The sequence below is a fragment of the Ixodes scapularis genome, unplaced genomic scaffold (assembly GCF_016920785.2).
Source record: "Ixodes scapularis isolate PalLabHiFi unplaced genomic scaffold, ASM1692078v2 PGA_scaffold2__306_contigs__length_199485367, whole genome shotgun sequence".
Classification (NCBI taxonomy): Eukaryota; Metazoa; Arthropoda; class Arachnida; order Ixodida; family Ixodidae; genus Ixodes; species Ixodes scapularis.
In genome coordinates, this window is record NW_024609857.1 from 167,072,748 (window position 1) to 167,089,583 (window position 16,836).

The window sequence follows — 16,836 nt, forward strand, 5'->3', positions numbered from 1 at the left end:
CTCTTGTTGCTCTCGTTGTCTCATAAGTCGTTTCGCGTCTTTTTAAAATTTTTGTTGCGATAGATGCAAGCATGTGCGGACGCTCCGATGCTAGCGTGCCGGGTATCAGCCATGCCGTCGTACTGTGAAACGAAACCATGTTTTTGCGAAGCAGGAGTCACTTTGTGAGCTGAAGCTCCTAAAAGCAACGGTCGTGGGAAAACTATATTTGGTCCCTGCCTTCCAGTCACTGTGGTTGCATGACGTCAGGTGTTGCCGTCCCCACGTCGCTGCAGATATGGCGCTTTCTAAACTGAAACGTAAGGAACTCCGCAAGGTCATCAACATTCCTGTTCTTGTTTAAATCATGCGCTACTACAAAATCGCTTTTTAACTCAAAGACTGCTGTGTTGAAGTATGGATTACCTTGGTTTCTCTCGCGGTGGGCTTTTTTTGGAGAGGGACCTCGGCACATGGAAAATCTACCGCGAAAGAAAGTTGGTGAAGAGAAGTGAGCTAAAGCAAAAAAGGCAGTGTCTGCACGCTGAACTCGCACAGCGCGCTTGTTTGTCTCGAGTTCAGTCGTTGCACAAACCGTTCCAAGAACTTTTTGACCCTGACTCGCGACGTCTTGTATCGATGCGCTCAAGTTATTTTTTTCTGTGTGTTTAGCTTCTACCTCCTGTGCCCACCTGACAAGCAGGCGCCGCTGGACTGTTTTTTGCCGTATGCTGGACCGTTGCATTTAGCATAAAGTTTTGGGAACCAGTTGGCGACGGAGCGGAGTGGCATGGTTTCGATCGCACAGCCATCTCCGCTCGCACAACGAAGTGCGCGCAACTGCAAGCTGCCGAAGTTGCCCTCACGTGCATGCGAACATGATTGCATGGCGGAGGCACCAACCGGGACGCTTGCAGTCCATTGCTTTACGTTTGTTTTTTTTGCTTTTGACAAAAAATCTGGCATGTCGGGAACCAGTAAAACGGCGGCAAGCGATTTTTCGGAATTGCTAGGCGACGCCTACAGCACTGTACAGTTGTGGGATGTCTCAATGTCTCTTTGGGGACTTTGAAAGTGGACATTCATTACCTGCCGAAGACAAATCGAGGCTTGCAGCAGACGTGCAGAAAGTTCCAAAAAGGAAAAGCACCCGCTAGTCGTACTGCACCTTTTTCTTGTGTACAGTTTCGCATTGCAATGCAGTAGTTACGTGTTTCAACAGTCGGAGACTGCTTCCATTTATTATATTGTATAACTAGTCAACTGTATGCTTTGATATTTACTACTAAGCTGGTCATTTTCAAATAAATTTAATATGCGCAGTTTGGTTCTTATTTATCTATAGCGGGTACATAGGTATGTATCATTTAACTGAAACATTGCAAGATGTGTCATGTCATTGGCATTTCAGTTAACATTTTGAAAGACTCCCGGGTGGTCTAACTTGACCATTATTTTTATTGCGGCGAGCAAAGTGCCCTTCATTTGTCCAGCACTTAAAACAAATATTTTTATTTTTCTAGGAATATCTGCTCCAAAAGCCACTTTTGCTGCTCCAAAACACCGTTTTGGCTGCTCCGAAAAGTGCTCCAAAACGGCTTAGGCCAATCACATCACTGCAAGCACTTTGTGCTTTAAGTGTGCACCTTTTTTGAGCTCTCACCAATTCGTGTTCGTAAGACGGGCGATGTCTTCAGTCAGGAGAGGGGTGACGACTTGGCAGTGTCTTTGTGCGAATCAGCTTGGTGGTGGGGCGTGTCGTATGGAATATATCCCAATTGTTTTTATCGGTAAAGCTAGACAGGTTCGCCGGTACCTCGAACAACAGTTCTTTAGTAGAGGTCCCATGTCCGTCGTCTGCCACCATCGCTTAGTCCACTTCAATCAGTCGTCCACTCTTGCCGCGATACAACGCCATGTTGAGAATTACGCTGAGAATGCACGGAGTGCTTCTAATTCTTTGTGCAGCTTTTTTTTTTTTTGTTTCAGTCACCGTATTGCAGCTTTTTAGAAGCCACAAAAAATGGGTATCATATTTTTTTGTCTACTTCTAGTACTGAGTGTGTGCCTTTGATGACCCACGACTTTGATTATAATTGGTGTGTGTCTCTAAACCATAGAAAACGGCACGTGACCACGGAAAAGAGAGTGAGCGCAGCTCAAACCGGCCATTTCTCGATTGGCGGTTTTCTGACAGAAAGGGAACGAATTTCGAGCCTCAAATTGTGTTCTGGGTAGTTGGGCTCTCATCTGTCATCTACAACTAAAAACCTTGGCGAGCATAAATACTTAGTCAGTGGCCCTTTAAGGTGCTTGCAACAGTTGTTTGCTGCCTACCTAGTATATCGGTGAATGCAAAACAAACCGCACTCACAAAAAAGATGAGCAGAATGAGCAGCATATGGAACCGCTTTTTGTAAACGCCGTTTACGAAGTCAAAGCAGAAGTGGTGCTCTTGCAATATTTTTGCAAACAGTTACAACTTTATTTAGATCTCTTAAACATAAAAGCTAGGTTTAACAAAAGATTCTCACTGCACACTGTAAGTATACTACGACCAACATTTGAGTGGTTAATCCAGCCAAGGAGAGCTTATCTGGCGCTTTCAAAAGAAGCACTGGGCATACCTAAACTGATCTTGTGAGCTTTTATTGAAGCAGCTTGACTAAAGGTTTCCTGTGGGAACGTCTCCTAAGAGTGGCGGGGATGGATGCGCAGGTACGCAAGACCTTCTTCTCGCTTGCGTTCTGCGAGTGCTGCCGCAAGCTGCTCTTCCACGGGTTCCGCTGCCAGACGTGTGGCTACCGCTTCCACCAGCGTTGCGCCTCCAGCGTGCCCACCCTGTGCCAGCCGCTGCGCGTCGAGAACGACTACTACAAGCAGTGAGTGCAAAGGGGCCTCGTGAAGACTCCCAGACCGACTTTCGCCCTTTATTGAAACCCCTGGGAAGAAGTATAGACTCGGCAAAAGGGGACATTTTTTTTTTCATGACCGTCCATATAGAGGGTTTCCTGTAGGAGTTTTATGCCATCTTTTCCGCTCCAAATGAAATGTACGAGTGACCTTACTCCACCCCATTCCTCTTTTTAGGGCCAGTCAAAAGCCGCTGTTTTGGACATGCAAATTTGGAAGATCTTAAAGAGTGCCGTGTCAGCAAATCTCTGCGGGTGTGCTTCGTAGAGCTCTGGGGCAATGGAGATCTCAAACTGCGTGTGCAACACATTCTTTTGTGTGTGTTGTGCAACAAATTTTTTTAAGGGGGGGACACTACCCAGAAAAAAACATTCTGCAAAAGACATTGATTTTGAAAAATTACATATTTACATACATCTACATCCAGAGAGTATTCCCAGAAATTTTCACTAGTTTACACTGCATAGTTCATTTTTTATAAATTATTTTCTGTCCACCAAAGCTAAAGGAAAGGTAAGGTTTGGAGCACTTTGACCACATTTTTCTTCGTTCCACTTTTTGGTATAAATTCCATTTTAGTCTATCTATCGTTTGATAATGGCAATATAGGGAAGGATCATTCTTCCTTTTTCCTGACTAAAATTTATTAACAAATGTGGCTATGAATTTTTTTTTGTCACTTTATGAATGTCTTTTAAAAAAAAATGTTGACATTTTGTTAGAGACACAGAAGACCAAAAAGTTGACCAATTTTGCAGAAGAGAAAATTGATAGAAATAAATGACTTTAACAAAAAAACTTGCCATAACCACACCTCCTAGGCATTCTACTACATATCTAGCAAATAAAAATCTTGAATATAGTGATAGTTTTCCGACAATAGATTAACTAAACAATGTAGGCGTGTTACTGATAGAAGCTGCTCTAATTTATTTATTTATTTATTTATTGTACCCTCAGGGCCCGAGGGCATTACAGAGGGGAGTGGGTTACAAAGTAAAATCACTAAAAAACAAAATGACAACCTAAGAATAGAAACACGAACATAAGAAATTTTAACTTAGAAAAGTGGTTAAACAACGCTTAAACATGGTAGCATCTGTTACAGACACAACTGACGATGGAAGGTGGTTCCACGTGATTGCTGTTTTGGGGATGAATGAATTATAAAAAGTAGTGGTTTTACAAACAGTTAGACCGATTTTGTGTTGGTGATCGACGCGTGGCGAGACATATGAGGGAGGGGTTAGTAATTTTTGATGCAAGGAAGAATTGTGATGATAAATTTTATGAAACAGACAAAGACGGGATAACTCACGACGTGAAGAAAGGGTAGGTAGGTTTAAAAACGTTTTCATGGATGTTACGCTTGCACTACGGTGATAGTTAGTAAGAATGAAGCGAACAGATCTATTTTGAATAGCTTCGACTGCTGTTGTAAGTAAGTCAGTACCGGGATCCCATATAGGGGAGGCGATTCCAATTTTGAGCGGACAAGGGTTTTGTATAGTAGTAGCTTTAGAGATACAGGAACAGATGGAAAATTACGTTTGAGAAAGCCAAGCATGCGGTTAGCATTGTTAGTTATGTAGCGAATATGAGGCTCCCAAGACAGGTTCGATGAAATATGGATCCCCAAGTACTTATACGATGATACACCTTCCAACAAAACACTGTTTAGATAGTAGAAAGTAGAGTGCGAGTTAAGACGAGAAACAGTCATTACTTTACATTTGTTAGTGTTGAGCTGCATGTTCCATTCGTTACACCAATTAGAAACACAATCAAGGTCAGACTGAAGGATAGCAACATCAGAGGTGTTAGTTATTTCTCGGTAAAGAACGCAATCATCTGCAAATAAGCTAATAGAGGACGAAACGCAGGAAGGTAAGTCGTTGATAAAAATAAGAAAGAGCAGGGGACCTAACACTGAGCCTTGAGGTACGCCTGATGTCACGGGAGCTGGACTTGAAGAGGTATTATTCACAGACACAAATTGAGATCGGTTATTAAGGAAAGCGCGAATCCATGAAAGTACATCCTGATCAATGTTAAGTTTGCTAAGCTTATGGAGTAGTAGATTATGTGACACCTTATCGAAAGCTTTGGCGAAATCAAGGAAAATACAATCCACCTGGGAACCATGATCAAGAATAAGGTGAAGGTCATGAGTGAAGGTGAGTAGCTGAGTTTCACACGAAAATGATTTACGGAAGCCATGTTGTGCAGGGGCAAAGAATGAATTGGATTCCAGGTGTTGAACGAGATGAGAAAAAATAATATGCTCAAGAATTTTACACGGAATGCTTGTTATGGAAATGGGACGGTAATTGAGAGGAGAATGATGATCACCGGTTTTATGCACGGGCACCACTTTACCCACCTTCCAATCGTCAGGTAAACAGCCTAGAGTAAGTGATTGCTCAAATAATTTAGACAGTATTATAGAAGAATACTCTTTTGTTCTTAGCAAAAATTTAGAATTAATTCCGTCAACTCCCGCGGAGCAGGATATTTTTAGCTGTTCAATTATCTTTATAATTCCACTTGTTTGAATTAAGATGGGATACATGGGCAGAAAAGCGCGTTGTTGAAGTTGAGGTAAAGTTGAAGAAATACAGTTTGAAAATGATTCAACAAAAGTAGAATTGAAAACATTTGCACAGTCATCAGTGGAAACAGGTTCACCTGATAAAGTAAACAGAGACAGTGTGGTGTTTTTATTGCCGTTGATCGCCTTCCAAAACTGTTTGACGTTGTTGGTTAGTAGTGATGGCAGGGTGATAGAAAAATAAACTGACTTTGCATCCGCAATTGCACTTTTATAAGCATTGGCAGCTTCATGATACTCGAGCCATTTAACCTCCGAATTTGTTAACTTTGCTGCACGAAATTTGCGCTTCTTTTTATTGGAAAGTCTTTTTAGAGTGTTATTGAACCAAGGGGAATTCGGAACAATTGGGATGTTACGTAGCGGTATATGTTTATTGGTTAGGAGCTCAACCTGCGTCTTAAACAATGTCCAATTTAATTCTAAAGAACGGTCAGAAAAGTGGTCTAAGTAATCGTTAAGAAAAAGGCCAAGGGCACCGTTAATAGAGTCATAGTCACCTCTACCATAGTCTCGTATTTTTTTAAGAGTTCGCTGTGCTGTTTTGGCTGGCACATCAAGTGAAAAATGTAGTAGTGAATGGTCGCTGAGAGCCGGCATGAAAGTAACAGAAGAAATAAGTTCAGGTGAAGTTGACAAAATGAGATCTAATACGTTTGCAGTTGTAGCAGTGATTCGAGTAGGAAGAGACACCAGCTGCGAAAAGCTGAAGTCATCACATAACTTTATAAAATCTTCCGCATCTGATGAGAAAGGGTTAGAGAAAATATGCGGGTGAGACCATTTTATTTGAGGATAATTGAAATCACCAAGGAGGAGTATAGGAGATGAAGGAAAGCGCACTATTATTGAGTTCAAAACATCATGAAGATTCGAAACAAAAGAAGGATTAGCTGATGGCGGACGATAACACACGGCTAAGATAACTTTTTGGAAGTTCAAACACAAGCAACAACAAACTATTTCTAAATCACTATTCAAACGCACACAGAAAGAATCAATGTGATCGGCAACTACCAATAAAACGCCACCTCCATTTCGTGCACCCCTATCACAACGGTAGACATTAAAACGCTTATCACAACTAAATAATTCACAATTCCGAACATTCGATGACAGCCACGTTTCGGTTAAAGCTACTACGTCAGCGCTACAGGAATCAATAACTGAACACAATTCATCACGATGACGTAAAATACTCCTTATATTGCTAAAAAGTGCTGACACATTTTTGGAAAAAGGAATAGCACCCACGCCCCTTGCCACATGTTATGGTGAAGAAGACGCTTGATGTGTGTTACGAAGCATGTTAACGTTATCTCTTTCGCGCCTATCAGATGAGGGCGTTTGATGCAAGTTAAGGGGAGGCCTGTTGACGTTATCACCTTCACTCCTATCAGGACCAGCACCGAGATCAAACACTTCGTCAGACACTGAGTTATACATATAACACCTCTTGTTAATAAACAGTTTATTGTAGCGTAGTTGAAACACATTTTTAGAGGTTTTTCCAAACTCAGTTAGTTTTTTCCTAGCTTGGCGGGTTGCTGGCGAGAAATCTTCACAGATGTAAATGTCACTACCTTTCAACTTAAAACGCGACGAAAATACATAATTCTTGACTTTATTGGAGGAGAATTTCACTATTGTTGGGCGACAGCGATTGGCACTAAAAGCACCGATGCGGTGTGAGCGCTCAATGCAGTCTGGGGGCACCTGTAGCTCAAGAGAGCCAGAAGCAAGCTCGAGAACTTTTCTTTCAGTAACGGACCAAGTTTCGGACGGAGAATCTGCCAAACCATAAATAACTAGATTATCCCTACGCGATCGATCTTCAAGGTCGTTTAGACGGTCATTCAAAGTGGCGTTGTCATAATTTAATTTTTCAGCGAGACATTTTACTGTGTTGAAATCTTGGTCAACCAATTCAAGCGCAGATACTTTATTCTCGACAAGCGTAAGTCGATTACCGATGTCGTTAATTTTTCTTTCGATTGAACTCTGACTTTCTCTTATTTCTTTCACACTGTCTAGTAAACTGTTTTGCCCAACTTCAGATTTCAAAGATCGTTCATTCATATCCCTCACCAGCTGCATCAAATCCGCGAATTGTTTCGCTTGAACGTCGCTCATGGGGCCGGGATTAAGTTCAATGTCGCCCGAAAGTGCTAGTAACGATTTTTACCACATCATAGCACTCAATGACCGTAACACAAATAACACTTGGGCATGGAAACAGCAGAAGAACGACGTTATTCGTTCGTCTAGTATGTAACGACGGAGAGGAACCCACCTGTACAATGAAGCAGAACGGATTAGAAGACTGCATCCTCAGGCTGTTTCCATGCCCACTGACAGAACTGGCGACGTTCCACGGTTTTGAAGCCTCGTTGATTAGTGTCGATGTCGATGGGGTAGCTTCCTTGTGCCGGGTAAAGGCATACTGCGGCCAGTACGCGAGTACGCCAAAACGTACGTCGGATTTATCTTGAAGAACTGGAAATCCTTCCGTGGCCAGCGTTGTTGTGACGATGACTTGAGAAAACGGCGATGCCCAGACAGGCGCTGAACACAGGCAAAGCAGGATCTGTACAATGAAGCAGAACGGATTAGAAGACTGCATCCTCAGGCTGTTTCCATGCCCACTCTTCCTTCCCATTGAACCGACAGACCTGAAATTTTGTTATGCACCCTCTAGCATGACCACCAGCCTACCCTGTAAATTTCATTAGCAATTTTAAGCCAAGGTCTCGAAAGGTAACCCTCCCAGGAGGTGTGTCCCCTTAAACAGTTGCTTTATAGGGCCATCCAACCTCAGGAGTCGCATAAACGCGAAATGTGTAGGTCGGCCAGTCCGTACCGACTAGGCAATCTTGACAACCAGTGTCAGGGATCGAACTGCAGTCACTGAGCGTGCTGCCAACTGAGCTACAGACTGGAGGAGCAGAGGCAGGTGGTGCGAGTTTTGGAGCATGTGGATGCTTTGAAAGCTATTAAGCATGAGCAGACAGAATAAATGAATATTATTTGTTCAAATGGCAGTTGCCCTTTATTTTGATCATTTACGTCTACAGGTCGTCACTGATCCAGTCTTAGTGCGTAGTTCTTGACGTCTCTCTTGATTTGCAACATGCCCTCGTTGCTTGAGCATGTAAGCCCTCCCTCAGAAAAGTGCCGATGCCGTATTCGCACTACCAGTATCGGACAGTGTACATAAATACGTGTACGAAGCCATTTTAGCACCACGTTTAATGCCAAGAATTTGAAAGAAAAACGCCGTACCTGACCTATGTTTAAAATGTTCCGAGCTATTTATTACGTAAGAATTATTTGTAATATTTGCTCTTAGAATCCAGCACTGAGAGAAAATTCACTTACTTTTTTTCATACAAATGCATTACCGGAAGTCAAATCAGACTTGTTGCCATCTGCTTAAATCTGAAACTGCACACTAGCGCCAGTTGGACCTCTAGCGTACAATATAATTAGGTTTCCGCGTTTTCAGCTTTTATTTTTTCGAAATTCAGCATACATTTTTTGGTTTCTATTTTAAAATCCAGGTTTCGGTTTTTTTCGGTGTAGTATATTTATTCCCAAAAAAGTTTACCGACTTTTTTCAGTGAATATGAAAGAAACACTATCGGACACCAGATCAGATGATACTTGTAGCTGTGATATTTGTGATCACTCAAAGAATAACGACACGTATACATACGTGGTCTTCGCTACAACTTCCGTCAGGACACACCCCAAAATCGCGGAATTTGCTGGCATAATCTTTAACGCGCCTCTTTCCCCTTCCCATTCTGACGACGTGACCGTCTGAGGTGATGACCGTACAAAAACCAGCGGAGTGGCAAAAAAAAAAAAAATTATTGTATTTATGTTTTTAACCACAAGGAAGTTTGAGAGAGGGTGCAAAGAAAGGTATTAGCGGCTTTTGTCAATGTCCTCTGAAGTGCATGAAGCGAAAAACCTTATACGAGCCCACATCCAGACTTCTTTTTTTAGGACCGGGAACTTGACTCACTAAGCCCGATCACAGAAAGTACACAGATATCCTGTGAAGGCCAATCCAAGACCTTTTTTGTTGCGTGTTGAACGTTGGAAGGGGGCAATTACAAAGACGTCACATAATGTTGAATCTTGCAAAACCCTCTTTCTGTCCCCCCCCTCCCCAACCCACCTCGACGCGGCCCCAAAAAACAGACCTTTTTCGGTTAAAACCAAATTTTAGAAAACGGATGAGACATACTTTTATCGGTTTTTATCGGTTTAAACTGCAAACGCTGAACCTACAAACTAACCTTTTTCGGTTAAAATCGAATTTCCGAAAACGGATTCGGCATACCTTTATCAGTTTAAACTGAAAACTCTGAACCCTAATTATAAGAACTCTATGCGTTGCCCCACAGAAATGACCGTGAAGAAACGCTCTTACCGCTAGAATTTCACAAGGGCGAACAGTAAACCCAGGAAAAGAAGCCACTGACGAAGCGTGTCGACAGTGGCCTCGTTGGTTGCTGTCGACACGACGGAGCAGACGTACTGAACACCTGGACGTCGACATGGTTCTCATGTCGTTCCACGGAAATTACCACAGACAAAAGGAAGCAGGAACCTGCGTGCGACGTAAACCCGAGAGGGACAGGAGCTCGAAAATCTCAGAGAACCCGGCGTCGGCAATTGTGCTTGCTGCCATATTGAAAAAAAGATGGTTCGTCAAGCCGCGACATGAGTGAGCGCCCTTTGAGCGGCTTCTTTTTGCCTGTCATTGACTCTAGGCTCAGTAGACAAAAATGTGGCATACAGCACAACCGAGATACTGATGCACACATCCCTGGGACCGGCATTTGTGACGGCAGGGCAAACGTAATGACGCAGAACGTAGTAACAAGGTTCTACTCTAAATGAAGCTACAGTGTTCACAAAAATGTGAGACAGCAAGTTGAGCGCAGCTAGAAGCTGGTTGGGACCATTCGGACCAATTTTGATGCAAAACATGAAATTGCCGCGTTGTTCATATTTGATGAGGAATAAGTTATTTTGTTTCTCTTTTCACGAGGGATGAACATCAGAATGAACTGTCTAAATACGATTGCTGAAAAACACCAAGATGCCAGAGACAAGAAACATCTCAAACGCAGATTTATTATCGCAAGCTGACATAACAGAGCCCCTCCATCCCGGTTGGTGGCTTCATTATATTAACGACGAGAGACTCGTATTTATTTTATTTATTTATTTGAAAATACTTTCAGTCCCTTAACGGAACAGGATAGGAGTGGGATACATGAGTAGATTTAGGACAATAGAGTGTAACTACAGCCCAACATTCAGTCATCAAACGTGCACAAACTCAGTTTGCACTACCCTGCACCAGAACTAACACAATGCACACATAAAACTACGTGCAATGTCCACTATAGAATACAACAAACTCAACCCGTGCTCATATTGAATGTGGAAATAAGAGATGCAAACTCCTCCCGGCTAGATGCACGTACAATGCTTTCCGGTAACTGGTTCCAATCTCGTGCAGTCTGCAAGAAAAATAAACATCTCAAACAATCCTTACCAGACCTTCGTTCTTTCATGTGCCTTCCGTGCTTCCTCGTTATTCGCGTCTTATCTTCACCGATATATTGATTCTTATCGACCAGTAGTAAGTTGTTTATAATGCCGTAAAAAAGAGTTAGTCTTTTTTATACCAAGATCCTCGTGCAAAAATTAATTTGCAGCTGCGTCGGAGACCTTTTCTGCGTCTCGTAGTAATCCCGTAGCACCAGCTTGCTCTCTCGTCGACCAATCCTTGAATAAACGTGTTTGGAGCATCCTCTTGGGGCCTGGAGTGTGAGGCGCAAGTGTGGTTGCTCGCAGCCTGCTGGCCATGCAGGACGTGGTAGGACCCCAGTACGAGGGAGGTGGCTACGCCCCGTTCCTGGCCCCCGCAGCCCCGTGCGAGGCAAGCGCACCCCTGAGCGTGCCCCGGCCGCACCCGCCACCCCTGGGCCAGCGGGAACGCTCCACCTCGGCCCCCAACGTCTGCTACAACCTCGTCTCCAGCCAGGACTTTTCGGCTGAGGTGGGTGGTCTCCGAAACCCCTTCGTCTGCCGGCTGCAAGTGCATGCGTCGCCCCGCAGAGGCGGAACGGAGCTCGGAAACGCGACCGTTGATGCGTCTTCCTCGCAGCCCGCATCGCAAACGTCGACGGACGAAATCTAGGCACGCCGTCCGCGGTGGTGGTTAGACGAGTACGCACCGATGGTGTCGTCTGGGACGAGCGTAGAACGGAATGCTGTCTCCGTACGTGTCGGGTAAAAAGCGGGTGTTTTATTTCTAAGTAAAGTTTGGGATTCGGGACTTTAGGGCTTCAGGGCTACGTAGTAGAGGTGCCACCAAGCTCCCAAAGTTTGATTTCTAAATGTTCGGAACATTTTGAGCCTCGTTAAAATTTGAATTTCAAACGTCTGCAATTATCGAGCTCCACCGAGGTTCAACGTCAAAAAGTTAAAAAAACGTCGAGGTTTCTGAAAGTTTGGGTTTTAAGATCAAAAAAGAAAAATCTGTAGGTTTCAAATTTTTTTGAGTTTGAAAAATTAGAAGATTTTGCAAGTTTTAAGTTTTTGAATTGCTCAGACGAAAATCGAATTCCGCAGTTTAGATAAAAGATTTCCAAGATTCGTGACAAAAATTTTAGAAATTAGCGAGATTTTACACGTTGCACGCCTCTTTTATGCTGTAAAAAACTCCTTCCTTCTTCGTAGCGTAGTAATTAGGGTAGTACAAGTAGGCCAGGGTTGCGGCAGATGTGAATGGTTTCATGGTGCACAAACGGAGGAAGGACTGGAGATGCACTGCGAGCACCGTAGATAGACGTTCTGGAAGAGGCTAGGGAGCACCGCAGGAAGAAAAGGAGATTTATGGCGCCATCAAGCGCCCAGCTCCGGGGAAATATGTCCCTGCAACGGAGCTCGAGCCAAGGAAGGAGGACCGTCACGGGAGGAAACGGCTGCAATGGCCAGGAAAAAGAGCCGCCCCTCCGAGGAGCAAACCCCCAGCGTCTGCTTTTCCTACTTAGGAGAGCCGAGTGACCAGTCTCCACAGATTTTTAGACTCGAAAAAAAAAAAGTACCGTAAAACCCCATAAGGACGCCCACCCAAAATGTAGAGATAGATGGTGAAAAACACGGGGTGGGTCATCTTTGGGGATACCTCAGCAAAACTTTATCAAAAATATTAGATAAGCACCAGGGCATCTGCTATAAACCACGCGACGCAGGAACTGTTACCGGAGATCGCGGACATGGCAAATTAGCATTTCACAATGTGATAAACACGCTGGAATTCGCTAAGAACTGTTGCCATGAGAAAGGATACCGCAAGTGGCCGACACAGCGGATTCGCGTTTCACGGTGCAAAGGGCTTGCGGAAGCCCGCCGAGAACTCGTATCTCACAATAACGGATACCGCAGATCGCGGACGCAGCGGATTCTAGTTTTATAGTGCAATAAACACGGGGGAACCCGCTACAATCTTGCGTCACGAAAACCGATATTGCGCGCACAGATCGTGGGCAAAAATGTGGGAATATGCTACATATCATGTGTCACGGAAACAAATACCGCAAATCACGGACGTAGCAGAATCACATTTTGTGATGCAGTATACACGCGGGAGCAACTCGCGCATGTTACAGCTAGGAATTGATATCGCGCACGCAGATCGCGGACAAAAACACCGGAATTCGCTACAAACTCGAGAACGGATACCCCAGATCGCTGACGCGGCAGATTCGCATTTCGCGATGCAATACACACGCGGGAACAACTCGCGTGTTATGGGAGCTGGTATCACGCGCGCAGATTGCAGACAAAAACGCGGGAACTCGCTATGAACTCGCTTGTCAGACCATAGCCTCCTCTGTATTCACAAAGCCTGGCAGTTCAACAACGGAGCCGTAGAGTGCCTGGTCGCAGGTTTGGAGCGCAAGGATCTGGTAGCACAGAGCATTTCTGGTATTCAGTGCACAGCTTGTGCAGCGGCGAGGACCCGAAACATGGTTTTCAAACCTGATGAGAAAAGAAGCGATAGTGCCAGGAACGCGAGGAGCACGAGCGGACATTCCATCGCTCAGAAGAAGTGTGTTTCAGCGTTTCGCCGCAGCGGGGCGCCCGTTACCTGCCTCTCCTCTCATTCATTGTCTGCCGCTCTACCTTTTCACTTTCGGCGGCCGCGTCTCGTGGCGATCTGCCAGCCTTTGTCGGTATACAGGAAGCTATGATCAAACGTACCGGTACCGTGGATCGCGCCGTTGATGCGCAATTCCTGTAGGACATTGCTTGACGTCGAACGGGAATCGGGGTGTTAGCGATGTTTCGGATTTTTTATGTTACAGATATTTAGCCAGAAAAACGGGATGGGCAATCTCTCGGGAGAGGGCATCCTTACGACATTTTACGCTACACCGAAACGTCAGGCTCACGTAGACTGCTTTTTTTGGCTCTAAAAGTATTTTCAGCCCCACCCAGCTCCCTCCGAGGAGATTCGGCTGTCGACCGCTTTTTCGGAAAGGAGATGCCAAGGATCAGCCCATCTGGAACAGACGCAAAAGACTCGGACAAACCGCAGAGCATTCGCAAGGGCACGGCCACGATGCCAGCAGGCGGGAGCGGGAGGCTGCGGGCAAGATAGAGGGTGGGGTCACCGACATTGATTGTAGAGCGTGTGCCACGAAAAGGGGCCATGGTCATTGACGTGCGGAGAGGTCCTCAAGTAGTCCCACCCAGGCCCTGCAACAACGCTTTGGCGTGGAGCATGCCCATGCAGCGCAGCAAAGGGCAAGGAGTGCCAGAGACTTTAGAAGGAGACGTCCAGCAGATGCACACTGGAGCACACTGGAGCGGGGCAAGACCTGGAAGGCTTCGAGATTCCATCGAAAGGATCCATGCAGCGCAGAAAGAACACGCTTGTCCCTCGAGTGCATTGGGTAGGGGACCGTCGTCCCCCGTAATGGAACTCGTACCGCCTTGCGGTAGGCATGCTGTCCCAAAGGAAGGATAGCGACGGGTTTATCGATAGGTCGGTCCGATCGTGCACTGTTTTCATTGACGGTGTGTTCGAAGTTTGAGTTGCTCTTTGACGCCGTCTCTCTTTGCCCCACAGGACCTTGCAAATCGCTACAGGTCTCACAACTCTTCGGCAGGTGAGCCCTCTCTTTTGTGTGCCATCCGAGGTGCCTCTGCCTCGTCTCCCTTGCCTCTGTCCCCCGCTCGATGTTGTCTGCTTGCGCGAACGCTCAGACGCTTACCGTCCTGCTACCTTAGTCCCTTTCGGTTCTACCCCAGACTGGCATGCATTTGATGGACTGTTACGTGCCCCGGTCATTTTGGGACCGAACGGGAGTGCAGCTAAGCTGGCTGGCGATCGCGTGGTAATAGAACAATACCTATGCGCCCGAGAGTCGGCCCTTTCGATGCAGCCATGATGGCAAACGACGACGTAGCGGAGCTCATTTTCCGGTCCCACCAACCGCTAAATGCGAGAGGACGCAACAGCTTTATTCTTTTTACAGCAAAGCTGTTATGGGCTAGGGTCTGGGGAAAAATGCATCCTCAGATGTCAACAGAAAGCTCCCCATTGGTTGTGGCAAGTGTGAATAAATAAAAATAAAAAGGGGGGCAATCAGCGTGAGTCGGCCTTCCTTGGCATTATGAGATAGTTAAGTCCTGATCACTTGTTATCATCTCTAAGCATCGTCCTCAAGGTCGTCCTAGAAGTCGTCCTTGAGGTCGTCCTAGACGTCCTCGAGGTCTTCCTAGAAGTTGTCCTTGAGATCGTCCGAGAGGTTGTCCCAGAAGTCGTCCAAGAGGTCGTACTCTGGGCGTCGCCCTTGAGGCTGTCCTAGATGTCATCCTCTAGGAATCATACTTGAGGTTCATGTGAAGATGGATGGGCTGTTCAATTTTTACTTTCTTCTCACATTTAGGGTTTGGTTGCTGCTCACTTCTTTTATCGCACCAGACAGAGTATGTAGAATATGTTTATGTCTTCTTTCGTGGGAACTGTACAGACTCGCAAAGACGCCGGGGTGCGAGAAATTTAGAGAAACAATGACGGCACTTTGGTGTCCACCCAAGTTAGAGAGTACATTGCCACATTGCAGCTTAGAGCCTTACCTTGTTCAGGACGTTTGCCACATCTCAGAGATGCCTTTGGTAACACCCGATATTTCTGTCCTTTTGCACGTGTGCAGCCATTTATTTCTTAATTCAAGAACGGAAAGCGTTCTTGACAAAGCAAACATTCTTTCCCAACGTACCTCTGAACCCAGTCGTAAAATTGGCCAAGCGCACATTCCGTACGGACGCGGCTTTAAAAGGAGGACGAAGGTCTCGACTTTCAAACGCGTATTTAGTTGCAAATTACGGCAGATTAGTATCGTTACCAATTATCAAATCGTTGAAGGAAAGGCAACAATAATCCTGGCTCGACAAAAAGTAATTGGAAATATTTTAGAGAACTTTGTGAAGAGGAGACGGCCCGAGCGAGCACTCGAATCGGTTAACGCGGCGATCCCCTTGGGCATCGGGCGATTGCACGGGGCGCCGGCCAAAGAGCGAGGCGGGAGCTTTGTCCGAGCGACTGTGGAATGCCGTGCACGACTGACTGTGCCCTGTGTGCCCCTCCTCCTCCCTCCTGCCTGCCGGACTGCCAACCCCGCATGGACCTCCTAGCCGGCGACCCATGGCTGCCGTCCCCAGAGTCGTCCCCCCAGGCCCTGCGCAGCTTTTGGTGCAACGGCTTCCCGCCGCACTCCCCGCCCCCCAGGGGGGCGGCGGGGAGCACCCAGCACCTGACCCTGCCGCACGGTGCGGGGGGCGCCAAGCGCCATGCCTTTGCGTACGCCTCCACCAGGGCCCCCGGAGGTGCGTCTCCGGGGCATTTCAAACACATTTGCGGGGCTTTTGTGGCCTCCACGGGGGTGTCCTGTCACGCCGTGACTCGGTGTAACGAGCCGGTGTCACGTCGTCTAACGTGTTGGGTACGTCACGCGACGTGTCAGTGCATTTCTGGAGCTCCCTGTCAACGCCCAGTGATGGGGACCCCTCGCGCCACCCCGTTAGACGGGGTGGCCCAATAGCGAGTGCTTTTTCCCCGCACACTGTGGTTACGCCTGGCCAAAATGTGGCGGTCAGGACCAGATGCCAAAGTTTGGGAGCTTGTTATTAAAAAGTTACAAGCAGTGTTTCGGAATTTCTACCGAAAAAATGACAGCTGACGAAGCCCACGAATGCGTGGAAATGAATGGCGTTGGCTTCTTGGCTTTACT

At 46.0% G+C, this 16,836-nt stretch overlaps 1 protein-coding gene across 4 annotated transcripts in view; it reads left to right on the top strand.

Annotated features, from left to right (window-relative positions):
• LOC8037688 (raf homolog serine/threonine-protein kinase Raf) overlaps positions 1-16,836 on the top strand; it is a 120,989-nt gene that overhangs the window by 78,827 nt on the left and 25,326 nt on the right. For 3 of the 4 annotated variants that reach the window (XM_042292101.1, XM_029972489.4, XM_029972481.4), the window contains exons 7-10: positions 2,698-2,861; positions 11,384-11,588; positions 14,670-14,709; positions 16,241-16,432. In XM_042292101.1, coding sequence (XP_042148035.1) covers positions 2,698-2,861; positions 11,384-11,588; positions 14,670-14,709; positions 16,241-16,432 — 601 coding nt within the window. The remainder of the gene's footprint in view (positions 1-2,697; positions 2,862-11,383; positions 11,589-14,669; positions 14,710-16,240; positions 16,433-16,836) is intronic. The other variant, XM_029972494.4, reaches the window with a different exon arrangement.